Source organism: Camelus dromedarius, chromosome 3 (genome assembly GCF_036321535.1).
Source record: "Camelus dromedarius isolate mCamDro1 chromosome 3, mCamDro1.pat, whole genome shotgun sequence".
In the NCBI taxonomy this organism is placed as follows: Eukaryota; Metazoa; Chordata; class Mammalia; order Artiodactyla; family Camelidae; genus Camelus; species Camelus dromedarius.
The window spans coordinates 115,024,842-115,046,026 of NC_087438.1; the positions used below are offsets into that span (position 1 = coordinate 115,024,842).

General features: G+C 38.5%; 2 protein-coding genes across 2 annotated transcripts; both read left to right on the forward strand.

Moving 5' to 3' along the window:
* LOC105093532 (olfactory receptor 2T4) lies at positions 1–963 on the forward strand. Its single transcript, XM_031441381.2, has one exon. The coding sequence runs from the start codon at positions 1–3 to the stop codon at positions 961–963; it is 963 nt and encodes a 320-aa protein (XP_031297241.2).
* Positions 964–16,682: 15,719 nt separating this feature from the next.
* LOC105093534 (olfactory receptor 2T6) lies at positions 16,683–17,642 on the forward strand. The gene has a single exon (XM_010985405.3). It carries the CDS (start codon positions 16,683–16,685, stop codon positions 17,640–17,642), a length of 960 nt encoding a protein of 319 aa, XP_010983707.3.
* The last annotated feature ends 3,543 nt before the right edge of the window (positions 17,643–21,185 follow it).

The window sequence follows — 21,185 nt, forward strand, 5'->3', positions numbered from 1 at the left end:
ATGGAGAACAGCACCTGGATGACCAACCGCAATGACATGTCAGGTTTCATCCTGGTGGGACTCTTCAGCCAGACAGAGCACCCAGCTCTCCTTTGTGCGGTCATTTTGGTGATTTTCCTGATGGCCTTGTCTGGAAACAGCATCTTGATCTTTCTGATACACTCCAGCATCCACCTCCACACCCCCATGTACTTTTTCATCAGCCAGTTGTCTCTCATGGATGTGATGTACATTTCCGTCACCGTGCCCAAGATGCTCATGGACCAAGTCTTGGATGTGAATAAGATCTCAGCCCCTGAATGCGGGATGCAGATGTTCCTCTATGTGACCCTAGCAGGTTCAGAGTTTTTCCTTCTAGCCTCCATGGCCTATGATCGCTACGTGGCCATCTGCCATCCTCTCCGTTACCCTGTCCTCATGAACCATAGGGTGTGTCTCTCTTTGGCATCTGGCTGCTGGTTTCTGGGCTCAGTGGATGGCTTCTTGTTTACTCCCATCACCATGACGTTCCCCTTCTGCAGATCCCGGGCAATCCATCATTTCTTCTGTGAGGTCCCTGCTGTATTAAAGCTCTCCTGCTCAGACACCTCCCTCTATGAGATTTTCATGTACCTGTGCTGTGTCCTCATGCTCCTCATCCCTGTGACAGTCATTTCAGGCTCCTACTATTTTATCCTCCTCACCATCCACAGGATGAACTCAGCCGAGGGCCGGAAGAAGGCCTTTGCCACATGCTCCTCCCACATGGCTGTGGTCATCCTCTTCTACGGGGCTGCCGTTTATACCTACATGCTCCCCAGCTCCTACCACAGCCCTGAGAAGGACATGATGGTATCTGTCTTTTACACCATACTCACTCCTGTGCTAAACCCTTTAATCTATAGTCTGAGGAATAAGGATGTTACGGGAGCTCTGAAGAAAATGTTGAATGTGGGAATGGTCTTTCAAGAAACTGTAAAGTAAGAAACTTTGATATTAATGTATTTTTCCTTCTCCCTACACATCAAAAGTTTAGAATCCTATGCCAACATTAATCCTCAGGCTTTCATACCATGGTGTCTCATCTCATTTTCACCCCTCTTTTAAAAAAACAAACTAACTAACTAACAAACAAAGCATAGATACAAAACGGAAACAGACTCATAGACATAGAATACAAACTTGTGGTTGCCAAGGGGGCAGGGGGTGGGAAGGGATAGACTGGGATTTCAAAATGTAGAATAGATAAACAAGATTATACTGTACAGCACAGGGAAATATACACAAGATCTTATGGTAGCTCACAGAGAAAAAAATGTGACAATGAATATATATATGTTCATGTATAACTGAAAAATTGTGCTCAACACTGGAATTTGACACAACATTGTCAAATGATTATAAATCAATAAAAAATGTTAAAAAAAAAAAAAAGAATTCCTTTCCTGTACAAGAAAACTCTTCAATTTTTGAATCCTTCGTTCAAAATGTATTATATAATCATACTGTATTGATGTTACATGTACTAAAGTTGATAACTACACTATGACTTTATAGATGAATATCTATATTCTTAGGAAACACATAATAAAAATATTTAAAGGAAAAAGGTCATGAGATGCTATGTAACTGATTTGATGGGGAGGAATGGTGAAGCAAAATGGTACAAAGTCAGTAAGTGGTGAGTCTGGGTAAAGAGTATGTGGCTGTTGCTTTTACCGTTCTTGGTCATGCTGCTCTTATGTAAATATGTAATTATTCCATGTAAACAGTTAAAATATCAGTCACCCCCCTTTTGGGTTTGTCTTCTGTTTGGTGACAATGTAAATGACATAATGTCTACAATACGTGTTCATTTCAACGTGGCTAATTACTACTGAGACCATCCCCGCTCTGCCCACCTTTGTTTGGGCTAGCTTGTTTCACGTGGTCCAACCCTGGAGGCATCTATCGGGAGGTTAATTGTCCTCACCAGGTGGTAAGTTTAGAATGCAGAATTTCATAAGGGACAGAGGAAAAACTATAAACTCTGAATGGCAGAAAAGCTTAGGGGAGTTTCCTTCCATGAGGTGCTATCTGAGCTGAGTTTTGAAGTATGTAATTTACCGCACAAAGAAAGAGAGACAGGATATCAAATATCCAAACTCATTTATTCAAATATTTAATGAGTATTTCCTATGCTATGTTATAACCCAAAATAATAGCTAAATGAGATTAAAATCTGAATGCTATATGGTTGCTGTTCCCAAGGAATTTGAACCTACAGTTTTATATGCAAATAGATTCAATTAAATACATGGTATGACTTGATATGCATGCAGAAAAGTTACAGCTCATAAAGACACATCAGTTCTGTCTGTGACATGTAAATTTTATAAACAAAAGGTTGAGAGCAGACCCTGGAACTCAGTGTTGAATGGTGAGCAGATGTTACCCTCGGATGAATTTAGGTGGCTGGGGTCAGGGGAACTCACTCAAGGACAAAGAAAAGAAACTGGGTCAACAAAGGTCAGATAGATTCCCGGGCAGGAGAGTTAACTGCTCCAATAGCTCCTCCTTTCCTGCCTTACTTTATAGACTCATTTCTCGACCTTCTGTGACCCAGAGTTGTACAAACAGCAGTGACATGGTCAGATTTGTATTTTTGAAATGCTAAATCGGTGGTAATCAACAGGGGAACTCTGACACTGGAGACAGGGAGGTGAGGCGAGTGAGGATGGGAGCTGAGTGGTGTTGATCTAAGTGGCATGAGTCCCGCTTCAACAACAAAGGAACTGGGAGGGAGAATATTTGGGGTAAGAGCGGCCTTGGTGAACCTGTTGCGTAAAAACCACAGACACGGTTTCGTGTCTTCCATTTTCCAGTTGGCTGTGTCCAACTTACTGTTTCAAAAGTACATATTCCCTCTTCCTCTTGACACAGTAGATTCGTGACTGTAAAATAAACATCTTGCAGTGTTTTGGGAAACAATTTTAGAAAATCAATTCCCTATAAGTTTGATGCAGTAAAACTGAATCAATAAATATGCATTATAAGTTTAAATTAATTAAAAACTAGCATCATCCCTCAATTTGCTGAACCACAATGATACACATTTGATGGTTCCATTTACAACACCGTAGAGACATAGAGAACCAAACGGAACAAAGTAGAACAAAAAGTGGTATGGAACCATGTTCCCCCAAAGGTTTCTTTTAATTACTCTATCAAACAGAAATAATTTATTTAAATATGTTTTTAGAGCCACAAGTTATAGATGTGTTCAAAATAGAATGTTCCATAACCTCTATGACGAATTTATAAGAACTACGCAGTTCCACTAAAATACACACACACACACACACACACACACACATACATTCAGGTATCCCCACAAAATTCTGTGGCATGTAAGGGACCTGGAATTTACTGAACCCCCTTGTAGGGAACTTCACAGACAAAGGTACATTGGGAAGACCATGTCAATGCCAACATGGTGTCCCCAAATTGCAGACAGCAGCTGTTCCCTCTCAGCAGAAACCCAGTCAGGAGTAGTGTTGACCAACCCTGCTTTTCCAGCAAAAGTAACCAAAAGAAGAGATTCTGATGAAGAAGGAGAAGAAAGAGAGTGATAAATCCCAGAAATCAAGTGAAGTTAGTGTTCTAAGCGGTGTGGGCAGATCCAGGAGACCCAGTTCTGCTCATTGGTTAAGAAGGATGAACACTGAAAATTTAGCATTGTATTGGGAAATTATGTTGTCATTGTGGATTTTGGGGAGTGGCCTCAGAGGAGGGATGGAGACAACAGTCTAATTGAAATGAATCAAGAGAAAATGGGAGGCGAGGAATAAAAGAGGAAATGGCCCCATTCAAAGGGTTATTGGAATCAAGGATGTTTCACAGGCAAGATAGAATCCCCATGTAGAATAAGCCAGATAAGGCTGTTTTCACAGGTTTTCTCAAGGCCTGTGGGGAGTTTTATTCAGGGAAAATGTTCAAGTACTGTATAAATAGGACCCTGAATCCAGTGACTAGTAGATTTCCTTTTCCTGGAGTGTCCTTCCTACTCTTCTCAAGGTCACTTTGTCCTTTCCCCAGCACCATCTATCCAAGACCAAACTCATTGTCTTCCCCAAACTTCTGGAAGACACCCATATTTGTCCCTCTGGACCCCTTGCATGCTCTCTGCACTTGGGGTGCCCACCCTGCCCGTTGTCCCTTTTACACTTGTACTCTTCACAGATGCAACGTGTCCCTCAGTGTCAGCTTCAAATCCCCTCCCTAGAGAGCTCTCCCATCCCGAGTGACCTCTGGCCAGAATCCTCATCTAAAGACTCCCCTTCAAGGCTGCCTGACAAACATTTTGTTCATCTTTTCATCCATCAGGAAGGCTCCAGACAGCAGAGATCATGTGGGTCTTTTTTTTTTTTTTTTTTTTTTTTTTTGTACTTTGATCTCAACCCTTTGCCTGCTTCTCAACTTCAATGCTTATTGGATGAACGATGCTCTCTCTAGAACGAACTGATTCTCTTAAAAGGTACCTCCTCACTGCTATGGAGATGCTGTTATGTTAAGTCCACATCAATCTTGCTACTCTAAGAGCAAGGTAGGCACAAAGATGGGGCATCTCAAATAGATCCTTATTGCCCTTTTGTTGCAGATGAGACATTAAAGTCATATGTCCCCAGCTGTGTAGCAACTGGCTGAACTGGGACAGGATGCATCCGCTGCCTCTGGGTCTATCCTCAGAGTGATTGGTGACCTCACACTGTAGAAACACCCTGGCCTTATTGGTGTCTCTGTCCAGCCTGTCCTTGTCCCTGTTAGCCAAGTCTGCTGTTGACTTTCAATGATGTCTCCACCTGGACAGTGATTTCTTAGTTAGGCAGCCCAGTGAAGATATTCCTTCTCTTCAGGTCCCTTCCCTTCCCCAGCCCTCGAAGACCTTATGGGAAAATCCCCTCCAGGATGCCTGCTTCCTGAGCTCTGCAGGGGTCACCCATCCTGGAAAGAGTTCTGAGCTCTGCAGCCAATGCAGGCATCTGAGCATCCTTACCATCCACAGGACAAGTGCCCTCTATCTCAGAGGTGTTTGTCCTGGTCTCCCAGCACCCCTCCTGCAGAGCAGAGTGAGAACAGGACCCAGACCCACCTGGGCTGGAAGAGGAGTCACCTCTGCCCCTGAGGGGACCAGTGAGGACTTGGCAGTGCTGTCACCTAGTGGCTGGGGACGTGACTGCTGCTGCTGCTGCTCCTAGGCAAAGCCTGGGACGTCTCGGGATGCAGGAGGGCTCTCCTGCAGAAAACGCTTCGTGCAGGGTTTAGTGTATTTTTTTTGTTGTTGTTGTTGTTGTTCTGATTTTCAGCTTTCCAGTTTTCTCAAGGAAGTCTTTTCCCTTAATTCATGAATAAACCAACAATATCCTTGGACTTAAAACCACTGCCTTCTTAACCTGCCTTTACTGTGTATTCGCAGGGCAATTTTAGCAAATCATTTGACCTCTCAATCTGAAATATTGGATGAAAAATATCTTCTCTGAGCCTTAGTTTTCTAAAAAAAAAGGACATGTATTTAATGTGTAAGTTTTTTGTAGGAACTTAATCTGATAATACACATTAAAAAATGGGGATCATTTAAAAACTACACAAGCAGAATCATTGGCCACCCAACAAAAATGTTTTCAGCATCTGTCTTGGACTCTCTTATGACGTGTGTGTACGGGAACCTGCCTACCTTTATAAGAGCACCGGGAGGTTATCATCATCATTATCATTATCATCATTATTATCATTAACATCATTATTCCCTCCTTCCTCCTTAAAGGAGACAAAGCTAAGACTCAGAAAATTGAAGTTACTTGCCCAAGCCCACCTTCCCAGCCTGTGCTCAGAAAGGCCCAGAACCAGAGCGGCCGTTGGGCAGCGGGAGTTTGCCTTGCTGTCTGCACAAGGACCACCAGCACTGTGGGTTTGCATCATGCCCTTATCCTCCATCCCCTACACCTCCTCCATCCCTCCTCATCACCCTCCATCAGATCAGCGTGACGGGGAAGGGAAAGATAAGCCAGAAAAGTTGAAATTCTGTTCAAGTCAGTGACAACATCTGTGAACCCTTCCTCCTATAAATCTTACAGAAATTCCCAGCGTGTTCAGTATTTCTCACTACAGTTGCTTTTAATTCAGCACTAGGTTTAGGGAAAAAAAGCATATCTGATTCTCATTCTCCTTCAATATTTTTGGCTTATTTTAATTACTGGGGGAAAAAAAAACTGCACGGCATAGATGGATCACAAATTAAATCAAAGAGATCTACATTCTCTGCCCAAGCTTGGCAAATATGGGTGGAAACTTGATGTGATTTCTCTTGTGTATTCCCTCATCTCCAAAATGACATAGAACCTTTGTTTTCTTCAACATAAAAAGTGTCTACAAGATTCGAATATTTTGGTCCTTTACCATTTTTGCATTAGTTCACTCACATTCATGACCTATTTCAGAAAATGTAGGATTTGAAGGATCCGATCCAAGCCTTTGAAAATTAACTGAACCCAGTGGCAACTTACTTAACAGCAAATAACTTAACAGCAAATAAACTTAAATCACATTTAGAAGACAATTACAACATTTATATTTGCTAGATGTTTGGCTTTTTTTCCATTGATGTTCTATCATATTAGATACTTTTTTGTTTGCATATATTTGAGAATTTCAATAACGTTTGTAGTCTTTTTACTTAATGTTCTACTTTATTTTCAGTACTTCTAATAAGGATTTATCATTCTTTTAAAATCAAATATTATTCTTTACATTTTTTTTTGTTGTTTGTCAGTGTGAATACATTGTGCATTGAATTCATTTCAAAAAAATTTTAACTTTATTGCATCAGTGCTTCATTATTTCCGTATCATTCTAGCAGTTTCTTTTGTATGTTTGCACTGTACCTGATTCACAAATGCATCACAAGATCAAGAAAAAATATTTTTAAAAATAAATAAGGAAAAACAAGTTTTTCTTTATAATTCAGGGTCTCTCCCCTGACCAACTTCGATTAATATAATGACCTGGAGTTTCAAGATTTACTTCCGGGTGGTAAAAACTGAAAGGCACATATTTCCTTAGCGTAAAACAGTCATCGTGTTGGTAATAACATAAATTAGTGATAATAACAACTAGTCACTTTGAATGCATTTACTAATGCGAGCCTCATCCCAAGTCTCCTAGCTCCAATTAGCCACCGACTGTTTATGTTTTGATTACTAGTATGTCAGTGATTCCTAATATAATGCCTAGGACATAGTACACACTTTAAATTTGGTTTTTTGGTTGATCTGTCTGTTCAAATCAGTAATCTCAATTTCTTCATATAAAATAATGATAACTTCATCATATAATACCCCGTTGACATTTCCTTACTTTCTTCCCATGGTCACAGCAAGGATTCATCCCGTAACTCATAGGCTGATGTCCCCAGAGAGAAACTGACCATATCAAGGGATGATGATTGATTAGTTTAAAATACGGAATGGAATACTTTATACCCAGGGTTCACATTGTAATGATGAAAGTGATGATGGCGGTGGTGTTGCTACATCCGTTTTAGTTGTTTTACAGAAATTCTGGTCTACGAATGCACATACATGCACATATACATGCATATATACCGGAATCAGCAGAGAAAACCCCACACAAGGGCGGTGAAATAGACACTCTTGTCGTATATTTCTACTAAGTGTTATAAAATTCATCTTGGGGTTTATTTAGCAATATAGATTTCTATCCCTTGACTCATGAGTTAGTAGTGGTGTATTAGAAAAAAATATGTATATATACTGGTGTATTAGCAACTCCACTTCTTGAAAACTCTTCTAAAGAAGTAGATTTGAACACAACTATTTCTGTACAGTTATCCAATGCCCTGCTGTGCACAATGGCCAAAATATGAACTCAGCCTGGGAAACTGGTTACAATCGTTTCTCTTTACCATGAAACCATTGAAGTCAGATTGCAGGTGGCAGCACTAGTTACGATATACAGTAAAGAGAAAGTAAATATACACTGAATAATATAACCTAGCTAAGTTCCATCCATTCCTAAGCATATACAACAAAATATAACACTGGTTCTTTGGTGGAATGACAGGTGATATTAATATTGTTTTATTTACTGTTCCTGATTATTACACTTCCCATTTCAGGTGGTCACAGGAAGTATTCATCCCAGACCTGAGTATGATGTTGTCAGAAAAAAAAAGAATGAGCATGTCTAAACTTTCCAGTTGACTGGCACACTTTGCTTTATGTGTTAAGGTGATGAAGTATTGTCCATATTTTTTCAAATTTTTCACATGAATTTTTGCTTTAAAAAATAAAGCAAAGGCTTATTTTTTTTAAACAAAAGTTTCACTCTGACTTCTAATCTAGGATAAAGCAATGTTCATCAACTTGATGTTTGACCAGGCATTCAAGAGGGTTTGATGACAATCATTTCTGTAAATCGGATTCTTATAGGCAAAAACTTTCCCCATAGATTTTCTTACAAATTTGGCCAGTGATGTTGCGATTACACAAGTTGTTTTGCTATCATTTAGTCAACGAATGATCCATATCAGAAAGTTGCTTCACAAAAGAAAAAAAAATGTAAGAATTAGAGTTCATGATTGTTACGGAAGTGAGAAAAAAAAAATGACCACATAAAAAAACTTTTCTCCTTACTTTGCTGGTTTTCCCACTATTACTAATTTGCTCTCCAGGGGAATAAAATACATAATGTGATGTGATGAAACATTCAGAAAACAGCTGATCTCAAGCTGATTGGAAAAAAAAAAAAAAAAACTGGAGAGAAGTCAGCCTAATCCTTTCAGCTTTAGAGCACTTTCTTTGCTTGCCATTTAGACTTTTGGGTTAAATTTCTCAGGATCAACCAAAATCAGTTTAATTAATATCCCCTCTGGATTCTTAGAAGGAGACCTCGCCATGAGAGCTCTCAGGATGGTCATGGTATCATTCTAAAGGTTATTTAAACTCTTCCTGCTTTAGTTCCCTGCTGCTGTGTGCCCCAAATTGTCTGTGGCGCTGAAGTATGAAATACATGGCTTCAGTTATATTGATCATCTTTAAATACTTCTAACTTGGTCATCTTTAAATACTTCTAACTAACAATCTCCGTTTTGATTCTCTGGGTCTTTCAACCTGGATCTCCTGTCGTCTTTTCAAGGAAGGCAAGAAGCCAATGTGGAGACAGAAAACAGGAAAACCAAAGAGGTTCCATTTTATCTTTCAGTTTCTAAGGTCTTATCTTTTGTGAAGTTGTCCGTAACTAATCTTGCTTTTAACTAACATTCCTCTCTCTAAATATATTATACCTGCAAGTGAGACATTGCCATCAGCTTTTACCTCCATCCTCAGGGTAAGAAAGCCTCTTGGCTCTCATGGATAATACATATGGGGGCCAGGAAGAATTCATAATAAATTTACTGGTTTGTGACAATTTACATGTCTATTGCATATTCATTTTTTGTGCATATTCAAACTTGCTGTTACATAAGCTTGGAGCACAAAGACTTTGGTGATGAAAACATAATTAAATTGAATAGTATTGGAAATTAGAAATTTTGGTGGAAGTATAAGGAAGACAGGATGCTTTACCTTTAGAAGACTGGGTTGGAAATGGATAAAATAGAATCCAGGGATGTAGAGGCAAATAATTTTGACTGAATTAAATAAAGCCAAAACTGTGGACAAAAACCTAGCTGTCAAACCTAAAAAACATAGACTACTATTTTAGCTATTTCTGAGTACTTGCAAAGTATTCATTTAGCACTCTTAAATATTTATTTTTCACGTAATAATGAAATATTTACAGTTAAATGGGGTGGGGTCAGCAGTTGGGCAGAAATAATCATAGAAACACTTGGATTAGGCTTCAAGTTTTCTGTTGCTTCAATTACAAAATAGCCACTCACTTGTTTGAAACCAGCATCACTGTTTCACACAAAAAATAATCAAATGGTAATTAACACTGCTAGCTTTGCTATGGAGCCACTCACTATTTCATGATCTGGTTATGTTTATTGCATTTTGTGAACCGTTCTGGACACAGCAGGCAGCAGCACCCAGAAGATGGGAGCCCTCTTCCCAGATGGTTGTGGCTGTCGGTCGGTCAGATGTTGTTAGTCAAGCTGTGTTGAAAGCACAGGCTTAACACAACTTTTGATGTTAGACAGAAACACCTTGGCCAACACCGTCACCTTTCTGCTTGGCGTCAAATCTGTCTTTCCTCTCCACAGACCAGTTTTGTTCTGACTTAAGAGGTCTTTGAATTTAGATCTTTGGTACCATGTGATATCACAGAGGCTATAAAAGCAAATAGTCACATCCTTTGTCCCCTCACGTACAAGCCTGAAATGGGAAAATATTAGCCATAGGAATCATTACGTTTTTGGAGTAATCTGTTGATATACAGACCACCTAGTAAGTGCAAGACTGCGCTAATGGCCATGACTATAAAGACCACTTGGAAGGTGACTCGACTGTCAAAAATCTCACACTGTATCTGGAACTCGAGAAATACACAACAAACGAAAACATTGGGCAGAAAGCCGTGAGCTGTGGAAACAAGTTGAAGACATGTCATGGGCGCAAATGGGGAGCCGTGTTCTTCCTCATCAGAAATTTAAGAGCATCACAAAGAGATTGAAAGTGTCATGGAACTCTGATCATCAGAGTCTATCTGATTTGGAAAAGCATGACATACAAAGTGCATCGTACACTGTAAGTAAAATAAACCAGACTCTAAGATGTTCTGGTAAAATGTCTTCCTGATTCTTCAATCTCCATTCAATTCAGCACCTCCTGTGGGTTGTTCTTCTACTTTAAGCCTGATTTCTGCCCTCGGTTTCATTCTTCCCTGTCTGAGTGCAAAACTCACTAAACCAACTATGGGTGATGAAAGTTTTTCTAGGCATACATATTTCCGTAAAAGAATATTAATGTGTTTTTTTTACTCAAAAATATATTATGCACATATTTACATGACAGGAAAACTAATCTACATTATTAGTATCAAAGGGTCCAAGGTAAGGAGTATAATGTTTAATTTTGTCAGTCTGGTGATGTTGATCGCTTACATTGTGTTCAGTTTATTTTCACAATCAAAACGATGATTAACGCATTTGCATATAATCACATCTTCGTACTATATATTTCCTTAAAACAAATTCATAACATTAGAGTGTATATCTTTTAAAAATTGATAAGTATTGCCAGACACTTCCAGAAATTTTGTTTTAATTTATCCTTACACTAGCAATGCGTGGGACTGCATGAGTCCACTTCTTCGCGTTGAAAACCCTAAAATGTTACTGTCATTCTTTAAACATATTTTTTTTTCTGATTCCAAAACAAGGTTTCTTTGTTAAAGAGCTTCAAACATTACATAAAAGCTTCATTTTAGAAATGTATTGATTTCTTTTATTTAAGTTTTTGGAGTCACCTGGGCTAAAGATTGTGAGTTCAAAGAAAAGTTGTATTCTTTATCTCTAGGGTGCAATTTTCTTGTCTCTATAAAGAAGGCAATGCTTTACCAGTGTTAGGTCTTCAGCTGGGGCGCTTCAACAAAAAGATGTATTAATAAAAGAAAAACAAATTATTAATACATGTAGCTTACCACGCACAGGAGAAATCTCAACACAAAAGTAACTCAAAGCCATTGGCTTAGAACTGTGGCATATGTAGCATCTTCAGCGAAGAAAAATACATTTGTAGAAAAATAGTAAGACTAAGGGAAGCAGTTTTATGCTTCTGTGAGTGGCAAGCTGTGGGAGTATAATATAAGGGAGGAAATGAATAAGGTTTGCAGTTTCCTGCTGAGTCTGTCTCCAATAATAGAATGTGTATTCTGCCTTTAGAAAGAAAAGAAGGAGCTGTTCCCGAGTTTGCTACTTTTAATTGCCTTCAGCTCAAGATAACTTTTATGTCAATGATGCATCTTTTAGAGTGACGTATTGTTTTCTTTCATTTTTGTATACGCATTCTGAAATCCATCTTTTAAAAAATCGTATGTGCAACATTTACCAATGTGCTATAATCTGTGTGCGCTTTTTTTTTTTTTTTCGCAGGGGCTAGGGGCGTTTATTTCTAAACACGCTTTTTTATCCAGTTGTTCAGTCTCTGCATTTTTCATTGGTCCCCACAGAGGCTGAATATTGCCATTTTGTAACATTGTTCCCTCTGGACAGTTAGCACATCCTCATTCTATCAGATCAAAATTTAGAACCATTTTACCAAGTTTCTCCAGAAAAATTCCTATTGGGATTTTAATTAGAATTGCATTTTATTAGTTTTACACGTTTCTCCAAGTTTGGCACATTACCAGCTATTTCAGCATTTCTGTTAATATTATGTACAGATATTTTGTTAACATCTTTGTTATTATGAACAGTATGTTAACATGTAATTAGGGCATTTTATGCTGTCACTGACACCAGAGAGGGTCCTCTCTGAGGAAAGTACACACGTGAGCTGAAAACAGAGGCCGGAGAAACCAGATGAAGTGGGGAGAATTGTGTTCCGGGCAGGGGGAGCTCCTGAGTCAGGCTAGTTTCTGGGAGGTAAGAGCCAGGAATTGACGGATCCCTGGAAAGCAGAGGGCCAAGGGTCCAAGCCACTGAGGGCCAGGCAAACCACATTCGGTACTTTTACCTGTAGCTCACAAACAATGCAGAGACTTGAAGGGCTTTAAGAAAGAGAAGGAGTGGGCTTATATGAACCGGTTCTTAGATGTGCTATTCTTAACGTATTGCTGGGTTTAATGACATATTAATTTGGGGAATTTTAATCTACATGTATAATTGAAATTGACTTACAATTAGGAAGGACTGTGTTTTGCAAGCTATACAGATTTATAAAATAAATGGGGATAAAACCCATATCTTTCTACACACTGCAACAATTTTGAAATTCTCTGTTCTTAGAAGATTTTTATAGAATGCTTTCTAAACTAGGAACTTGAGGGACACATAGCTCTATTAAAATATTTTACTTAATTTTTTCCAAATTTTGTGGATCTTGTTACCATTTTTCTTAGCAATTTGGATATATATGCATTGTATTTATTTATAGTTATACATGCATATTATGCCTATAGACACATATCTAGAGTATATTTGAAACTAATCTTTATCGAAATATTCACTATATTAATACAATGTTGAAATAACATCCTATCATAAATATTTTGCTATTTTTCTCATTCTTAATTCATTCTTAATTCTTAATCTCATCCTTTTTTTCCCCCCAAATATCATTAGCATAGTCAGAAGTTGGTCTACTTTGTTTCAATTTTAAAGAATCACCTCTTTATATATGCAGTCTATGCATTTTAGAATCCATGAATATCTATTTAAAACTGGTATATTCTCTTCCTCATCTTTAAATTTATTTTGTGGATATATTTCTAACTTACTAGGTTAAACCTTTATTTACACCACATATTTTTCATATAAAAATGCTTTATTGAGTGCTATACAATTTTGTCTGGGTACCTCTTTGGCTATGTCCTATAGGCTTTCATTCATAGTATATTTGATTTAAGTACAAGTTTGAGTGTCTTTTTGCCCTGAGTAGTGGTTGGCATATATCTATATATTTTAAATTAGATTTAAACCTACCATTATTTCATAATTCTAACATATTTTACCTTAAAAGATTGTCCTTTAGAAACTAATAGAACATATTAAACACATAAAATATCTCCATTTATAACGTGAATAATAGAATTATCTCTTTTCTCCATCTATAGTATTGACTTATATTATATTTTTATATTCATTCTTTTTTTTTTTTTTTTTTGCATCTTTTCAGTCTGTCTTTTTCTGTTTGGTACTTTTTCTGATTTGCTTCCTTAAAGAGTGAGCCTCTTCTTCAAAAGGAAGTGTTTCTACCCCATATGTTGATATCGAATTAGCTGTTTCCTGTCTAATCTCATTATATGCTTTTACCTCCTGCCTTTTTATATTATGTAATTTTCTAGTGTTTTTTGAACACACACACACATGCTCGTGTCTCACTTTAATACTCGGCCTGGTTTTGTTAGTGCTTTTCAGAATTGTGCTTTTCCTTGTAGCTCTCTTTTGTTCCAGTCATGAGTGAGAAAATCTATCTTCTCTGGCTCGTTTGCTGAGAGGAACATGTTAAACTCTTGATGGTTGCATGTTTATTTACCGTCAGTCCCTTCCGTTAGAATATATGTTCCGAGATAGAGGGTACATTGTTGTTGTATCATAGCTCCTCCACCAACAGATCACAATAAATAGTGGAATGAATGAATAAAAAAATAACTTCATGCAAGCTACATTCTGGTACTCCCTAATTTTCCATCCTATGTAAACTGAATCTGTTTTATATAAAATTTTCATTACATTTTCTGTTTGTTTTTGTTCTTTTGGGAGGGGAGATTTAGGTTGCTTTGTTTATGTATTTACGTATATATGTATGTATTTATTTATTTAACAAAGGTACCGGGGACTGAACCCAGGACCTCGTGCATGCTAAGCATGCATTCTACCACTGAGCTATACCCGCCCCCACTTTAATTACATTTTCATATCTTGCAATAGATCTTTGTTGTTAAGCATTATTTTGAATTCGAGCAAGTTTGTAATCATATTTACATTCCTTTTAAACATACCTGTTTAAACTGAATTCAGTGTCCACTGTAAGGAACAGTTTGCAATTTCTTCTCTATACTTACTTCTCAATTTTGTTTCACCTATACAAATATCTGGATATATGTTAATGTTTATTCCCCATTAACACGTTTCAGAATATCTTCCTTTTTGATTCACATATTACTGACAATTCAAGTGTATCTAGTAATATGGACAATAGTTTTTATTAGGCAGGTAACGCATTTGAGGTACCAGCTTACTGATGTGTGCTAACTGATTTAGACCTTGCAAATTGTGTCATTTCTGTCATTACAGAGAAGATGGGGGAACAGAGGCCAAACCATGTACATGGTGAAGAAAGGATGACCCTTAATTATAGGTCAAGGAACTGGAACCATAGAGAACCCTTACTTCAAAATGCTGCTCCTAGACCAGCAACTTGGCTGTCAGCTCCACTCACTTATGGTTACATTACCTGCTCCTTCCTATAGAACAACTCATGTTTGCAGTGGTTATTATTATGCACCCCCACCCAAGTAATTCACAAATTAGATCTGGCCTTTGAAGACTGGTAAATGGTGAAGCTAATGGGGAATTTTTGAAAGGGATTCCTTTATTCTCATTATATATTCAATATGCAAATGTACTGCCCGTAGTGTGGATTTCCCTCCAGCCATTGAGACCTTGCAGGGTTTCCTGCTACCCTGTACCCAACATGGTCCTTCAGACACTTCTTTCAGGTACCACGTCTAAGGCTTATGACTGACCAAATTAGGATGCTCTTGAGAGCGAAAGGGGGCAGGACTCACGCTAAACCAGACAGGACCCAGGGACAGAAGATGTAACCTCGACTGCCCCAGACTAACCTGGATGGAATTTCACCTGTTGTGAAGCCTTCAAAGTCCACAAAACTGCAGAATAAAGGGGAAGAATCATTGGCTCAAATGCACAAAAGGGAAACTGAAAAAGAAAAAATCAGAATGAACATGTGTTTGAATGTTAAACAGATGGTTACAAGCTGTCAATTGCATCTTAATTCTCAACAGATATTTAAAAATAATTTTGACCCTTTGCCTTGGCTAACACATCTTAAAAATCTGACCTCAGACACCTCACTACCCTCCTCATTCATGATGTTCTGCATGAAATGTCTTGAATGTAATAAGCTCCTTTCTGCTTTAGGGATTTTAAATTTACTCTTCAGTCTGCAGGAATACCCTTCCCTTTAACTTTCACAGGACTGCTCAGTTGTCATCCTTCATTATCCCTGGTAAACTTTTTCCTTGTAGCATTTCTTACTACCCATCATTGTCCTTTATTAATTCACTCTCATTCTCCCACAACTAAATCCATAACTCACATGAAACATTTCCTCTTCTGTTTGCAGCAGCAACACTAGACTTAGAAACACTGTACACGTTGTTCGCCATAACTAAAGGTTAGTGTGTGATTGATTGAAAAATCGACAAATGAGTGAAGATACAAATAAGGATGAGCGACTGATAAATAGTCAGATGGACAATGCTGTGATCCAATTCATTACAGTTCGTTATAGTTTTCAATCATATCTACAACTTAATGGTTATTTCCTGATGAGGTTGATTGGTTTTAAAATTGTCACAAAAATTCCCAATTCAGTGAAACATCTTACTGAACTGTAGGTTTATTTGAAATGATTAAATCAATTGTTTTGCAGTAGTATCCACATTTCAAATAAATGGAGCCAACTCCAGGGGAAGATCCTCTCTGTGGCCCAGATGTTCTGAAACAATAATTAAACTTGCTTAAACCAAGTGTTAATTGCCAGATGACCAGTCATCTTCACGCCATGGGGACCAAACTTTAGAACTGGTCTTCAATAAGAAGAAATAACCACAATGAGGAAGCTGCAAACTCACCCCCCCCTCACACTCAAAAAACGATATTCTTGATATCAGTTATATAAAACATTTTAATTCAGTCATGCTTGTACAGACATTTTTAATGGTTCATTTTATCTACCACAGTTTTCATTAAGCCCAGACTTCTTTTCTTATCCCTCCAGGTCCAACTCAACATCATGGATGAAGAAAATGAGACATTTTTCAGTGACTTCACCCTCACAGGGCTCTTCACTAACAATAAAGCCTCTGGTTTCCTTTTCAACATCATTTGTGCCATCTTCTTCATGGCCATGATAGCTAATGGAGTCATGATCTTCCTGATCCACATGGACCCTCACCTCCACACCCCCATGTACTTCCTGCTCAGCCACCTCTCTCTCATTGACATGATGTATATCTCCACCATTGTTCCCAAGATGCTGGTCGATTATCTCATGGACAAGAGGACCATTTCCTTCGTTGCCTGTACAGCCCAGTACTTCCTCTATATGGGCCTTGTAGGGGCTGAATTTTTCCTGCTGGGACTCATGGCCTATGACCGATACGTGGCCATCTGCAATCCCCTCCGCTATTCTGCTCTCATGAGCCCTCGGGTCTGTTGGATAATCTTGGCCAGCTCTTGGTTTGGTGGTACTCTGGACAGCTTCCTCCTCACGCCTATCACCATGAGTCTCCCGTTCTGTGCTTCGCGCAAGATCAATCACTTCTTCTGTGAGGCACCCACCATGCTGAGGCTGGCTTGTGGTGACAAAGCTGCCTATGAAATGGTGATGTACCTTTGCTGTGTTGTGATGCTGCTTATCCCCTTCTCTGTGGTGCTCGCGTCCTACACCAGGGTTCTCATCACGGTGCACCAGATGAAGTCAGCAGAAGGGAAGAAGAAGGCCTTTGCCACCTGCTCCTCACACATGATGGTGGTGATGTTGTTCTATGGGGCTGCCCTGTACACATACATGCTTCCCCAATCATACCACACCCCAATCAAAGACAAGGTCTTCTCTGCCTTCTACACTATCCTCACTCCCTTGCTAAACCCTCTCATCTACAGCCTGAGAAACAGAGATGTGACTGGGGCCTTTAGGAGGGTTTTGGCAAGATGTCGAGGGCCCTGTGGTGGGACAGTAGGAGAATTCTGACAATCTAAATTCTCCATGCCTGCTCAGGGGGGAATGGGGTTATGCCATGGATACTACGGATAATGCTTGCAGCAACCAATGCCAGTTATGTCAAAAGGTCCATCAACAGTACTCTTATCAAAAATGTGAAGCCACTGTAACATCTGTGCTTTAATAATGCAAGAATGCTATAAACATTACCGAGCCAAACTCAAGTCTGCTTGCCCAACATGCAGCAAAGCCAGTCTACTGAAACCAGGTTGTGGTGAAGGAGCCTGCAGCATTTATCGCAGGCCACCAATCCAGGAGAATGGGCATCTAGCGCTCAAAAGAACAAAACTCCTGATGGCTCTGGGGCAAGAGTTTTTAAAGGCAACTTAAAGGTGAGGGTACCAGGGTGCATGATAAGTTCATGGACATTCTTCTGATGTGTTGGTGTTGAGGTGACAGGGTCACGTTTTGGGAATCTTAATCATCAACTTTCTTGTTCCAACCAGTCTGGGGTCTACATGCTTGTGATTAGCATTGTAGTCACCATTCTCTGCCTGGGTAAGGGTCTTAGTTTCTGCAGAACTCAAAGAATTGGTGTGTACTTGAGGAAGAACTAGGAGCCCTGTGATTCTGTTTTATTGCTGAACTATTGTTTAAGCTATCATTATTTTTTCTTACTTGACTATTTTTCCTTTGTTTCAGCAATTCCTCACTTTTCTAATTGATAACGGTTTGAGTCTGCTCTTTGGAACTCAGGGAAAGCCTAGGAGACTAAAGCCTTTTTTACAAAAATGAATTGAGGCACACAAATTTGGTACCCAGGAATGCCCTACAGGGTCCTGCTTGGTTTCAAAAACAGCACTGATGTTTATTCCTTGCATCTATCCATTCCAATTCTTCTCTCATACCACTTATCTGGCTGTAATTTATGTATATAAGGGTCCCCAAATGTCTTATTAATATTACATACTCTGCCCACCCTCAGTAGCCTCATAAGAATGGCAAATTTGATTACATTATACAAATGATCCATTGATGGAGTTTATGAAAGGGTTAGGTGTGCAGACATTTGAAAGAAATTATCGTGTCATAAAACTTCAAAGGAAATACATACATTAACTCACACCAGGATTTAGAATATCTGAATATCCTTTCCTTGAGTAACACCTGAAAACATCCCTCCTTTAAATTTGGAGCTGGGAAAAAAAAAAAAAAGAATCATGTATTTTTGCAGAAATGCAAAGACTAAGTATCTGCTGGGCAAGGATTCTATGATATTATATTTGTTATGTGGAAAATAATGCAGACACAGTGAGAGCAGGTGAGGAAGCAGTGCTCCATTAACTTGCAAATTTAGTGATCAGTTTTCAGTTTCTTCTCCAATACACTGAAATTATTAGATTTCTGGAATCTCTCTTTAGGTGTTAGTGGTGGTGTGGATATGTTGTCTTTTTCTTCCAAAGAAATAGTGGACAGCATATTTTTCACTTTCTATGGTACTAAGTTTTACATTATATAAAATTATAAAATGGGAGGGAAATAATTCACTTTTCATTTGAAAGTTGGAGCTGGACAATTCTTGGGAAGTTACAATATAATTTCTTTCCAGGAAGCTGGAACCCAGAATATATGTGTTTGTACTAACCTGTACACCCAGTTGTAAACACTTGGACCATATCCCAAGTCCCTTAGACCACCTCTGCATGGTGCTGTGCCAGATTTTGTGCTTTAACCAATTTGACAAAATCCCAGCTGGGTTTGAGGATGTTCTACTGCTGACAGGACACGGGTGATGGTGGGTGAGGTAAACATAACCATGCCTCCTATCACACTGAAAAAGATTCTGCGTGGTAGACAAAATCTTTAACCAAATGGAAAAATCCACCTTGGAACACTGTGGGTTGGACTAACTAGTTAATCAAGGAAGTGGACTTGCTCCCATCTGATTCAGCAGGGTTATCACTTGCAAGCCAGAGGCAAACTTTCTGAGGCTTTCTATCTGGAAGGTACATCGCCTCCAATCTTGTCCGACTGGCTTGGAAAGTACCATTTGCCAGGTGATAGGAGGGGCCATTTTCAACCCAGAGGATGGTGAGGCACAAGAAAGCAATAAACCAGAAGAGATGAGGCATGGTCCTGAGAACTGAGAACCAATTTGGGCTCCACTTGTAAAGACCATGTGAACTTCTGTATATCATATATGTAATAGAGACCCAATTTCCTCTTTTGTAAAGTTTGACTTAATGTAATGGTTTTCTTTATAAGATCAAATATGATATATGTACTAAATACCAACCATTACTTTAGCTTTTCATAACAAAGGTGATTGCCCTTCATGTTTATATTATTTTTCCTGGTTTTTTTTTTTTAAATTCCTCCATTTATATTTTTCTCTATCTTTCTCACACACATAAGCATGTTGTCTTATTCATTATACTAAGGGAAGGAAATTGATAATGTGTAAAATTAATACCCCAACTGTAGGGATTAAAATAAATTTCATTAGGAAAATTATAAAATTAAGAATAAATAGTGCATACTTTTTAAATGTAGTAGTTAAAACAGTAATGAGATAGCACTACACACCTATTAGAATGGTTACAATTCAAAATACTGTCCATAGCAAATGCTAGTGAAATGCAGTAACCCTCATTTGTTGCTGGTGGGAATGCAAAATGATATAACTCCTGTGGAAGACAGTTTGGCAGTTTCTTACAAATCCAGACACAGTCTTACCATATAATCTAGAAATTGTGCTTCTCAGGGCTTACCCTACTGATTTTTTTACACAAAAACCTGCATGTGGTATTTATAACAGCTTTTTATTTGATCACCAATAATTAATCAAGATGCCTTTCAGTAGATGAACAGATAAAGTGTGATACATTCACACAACGGAATGTTTTCAACAACAAAAAGAAATGAGCTACCAAGCCATGAAGTAAAGGAGGAATATTTAAGATATAAGACTACGTGAAGAAAGACAGTCTGAAATGCCTACATAATACGTGATTCCAACTGTATAGCATTCTGGAAAAGGCAAAATAAGGAGATGATAAAAAGATGATTGGTTCTTAGGGGCTGGAGAAGGAAGAGACAAATTAATGGAACACAGAGGATTGTTAGGGCAATGAAGCTGTTCTGTACGATACTGTAATGGAATATGATGCATTGGTCAGAACTCACAGAACTATAGAACATAGGGTGAATCCTAATGCAAACTATAGACTTTAGTTAATTATAATGTATGAAAATCAGTTAATCGATTGCAACAAATGTACCATACTGATGAAAGATATTAAAAATAGGGAAAAGAGAGGAAGTATATGGTCAAACTCCGTGTGAAATTTTCTGTAAATCAAAAGGCTTCTAATATAAACCTTATTAATTAAAAAAAAAAAACAAACAAACTTCCTAAAACCCAGGTCACTCTCTGATGCTGCATTTCACTCAAGAAATCATTAGAATGGTGGAATTTGTAAAAGCAGGATGGAGACCAGACATTAAATTATAAGACGTTGTTAATGTAATTGGCTTTGTTTTGGGGATTTGGCTATGTGTATTTTGGAGGTG

Bases quoted from the DNA above. Each gene is read 5' to 3' on its own strand.
- LOC105093532 (XM_031441381.2), top strand. From the start codon at position 1: ATGGAGAACAGCACCTGGATGACCAACCGCAATGACATGTCAGGTTTC.
- LOC105093534 (XM_010985405.3), top strand. From the start codon at position 16,683: ATGGATGAAGAAAATGAGACATTTTTCAGTGACTTCACCCTCACAGGG.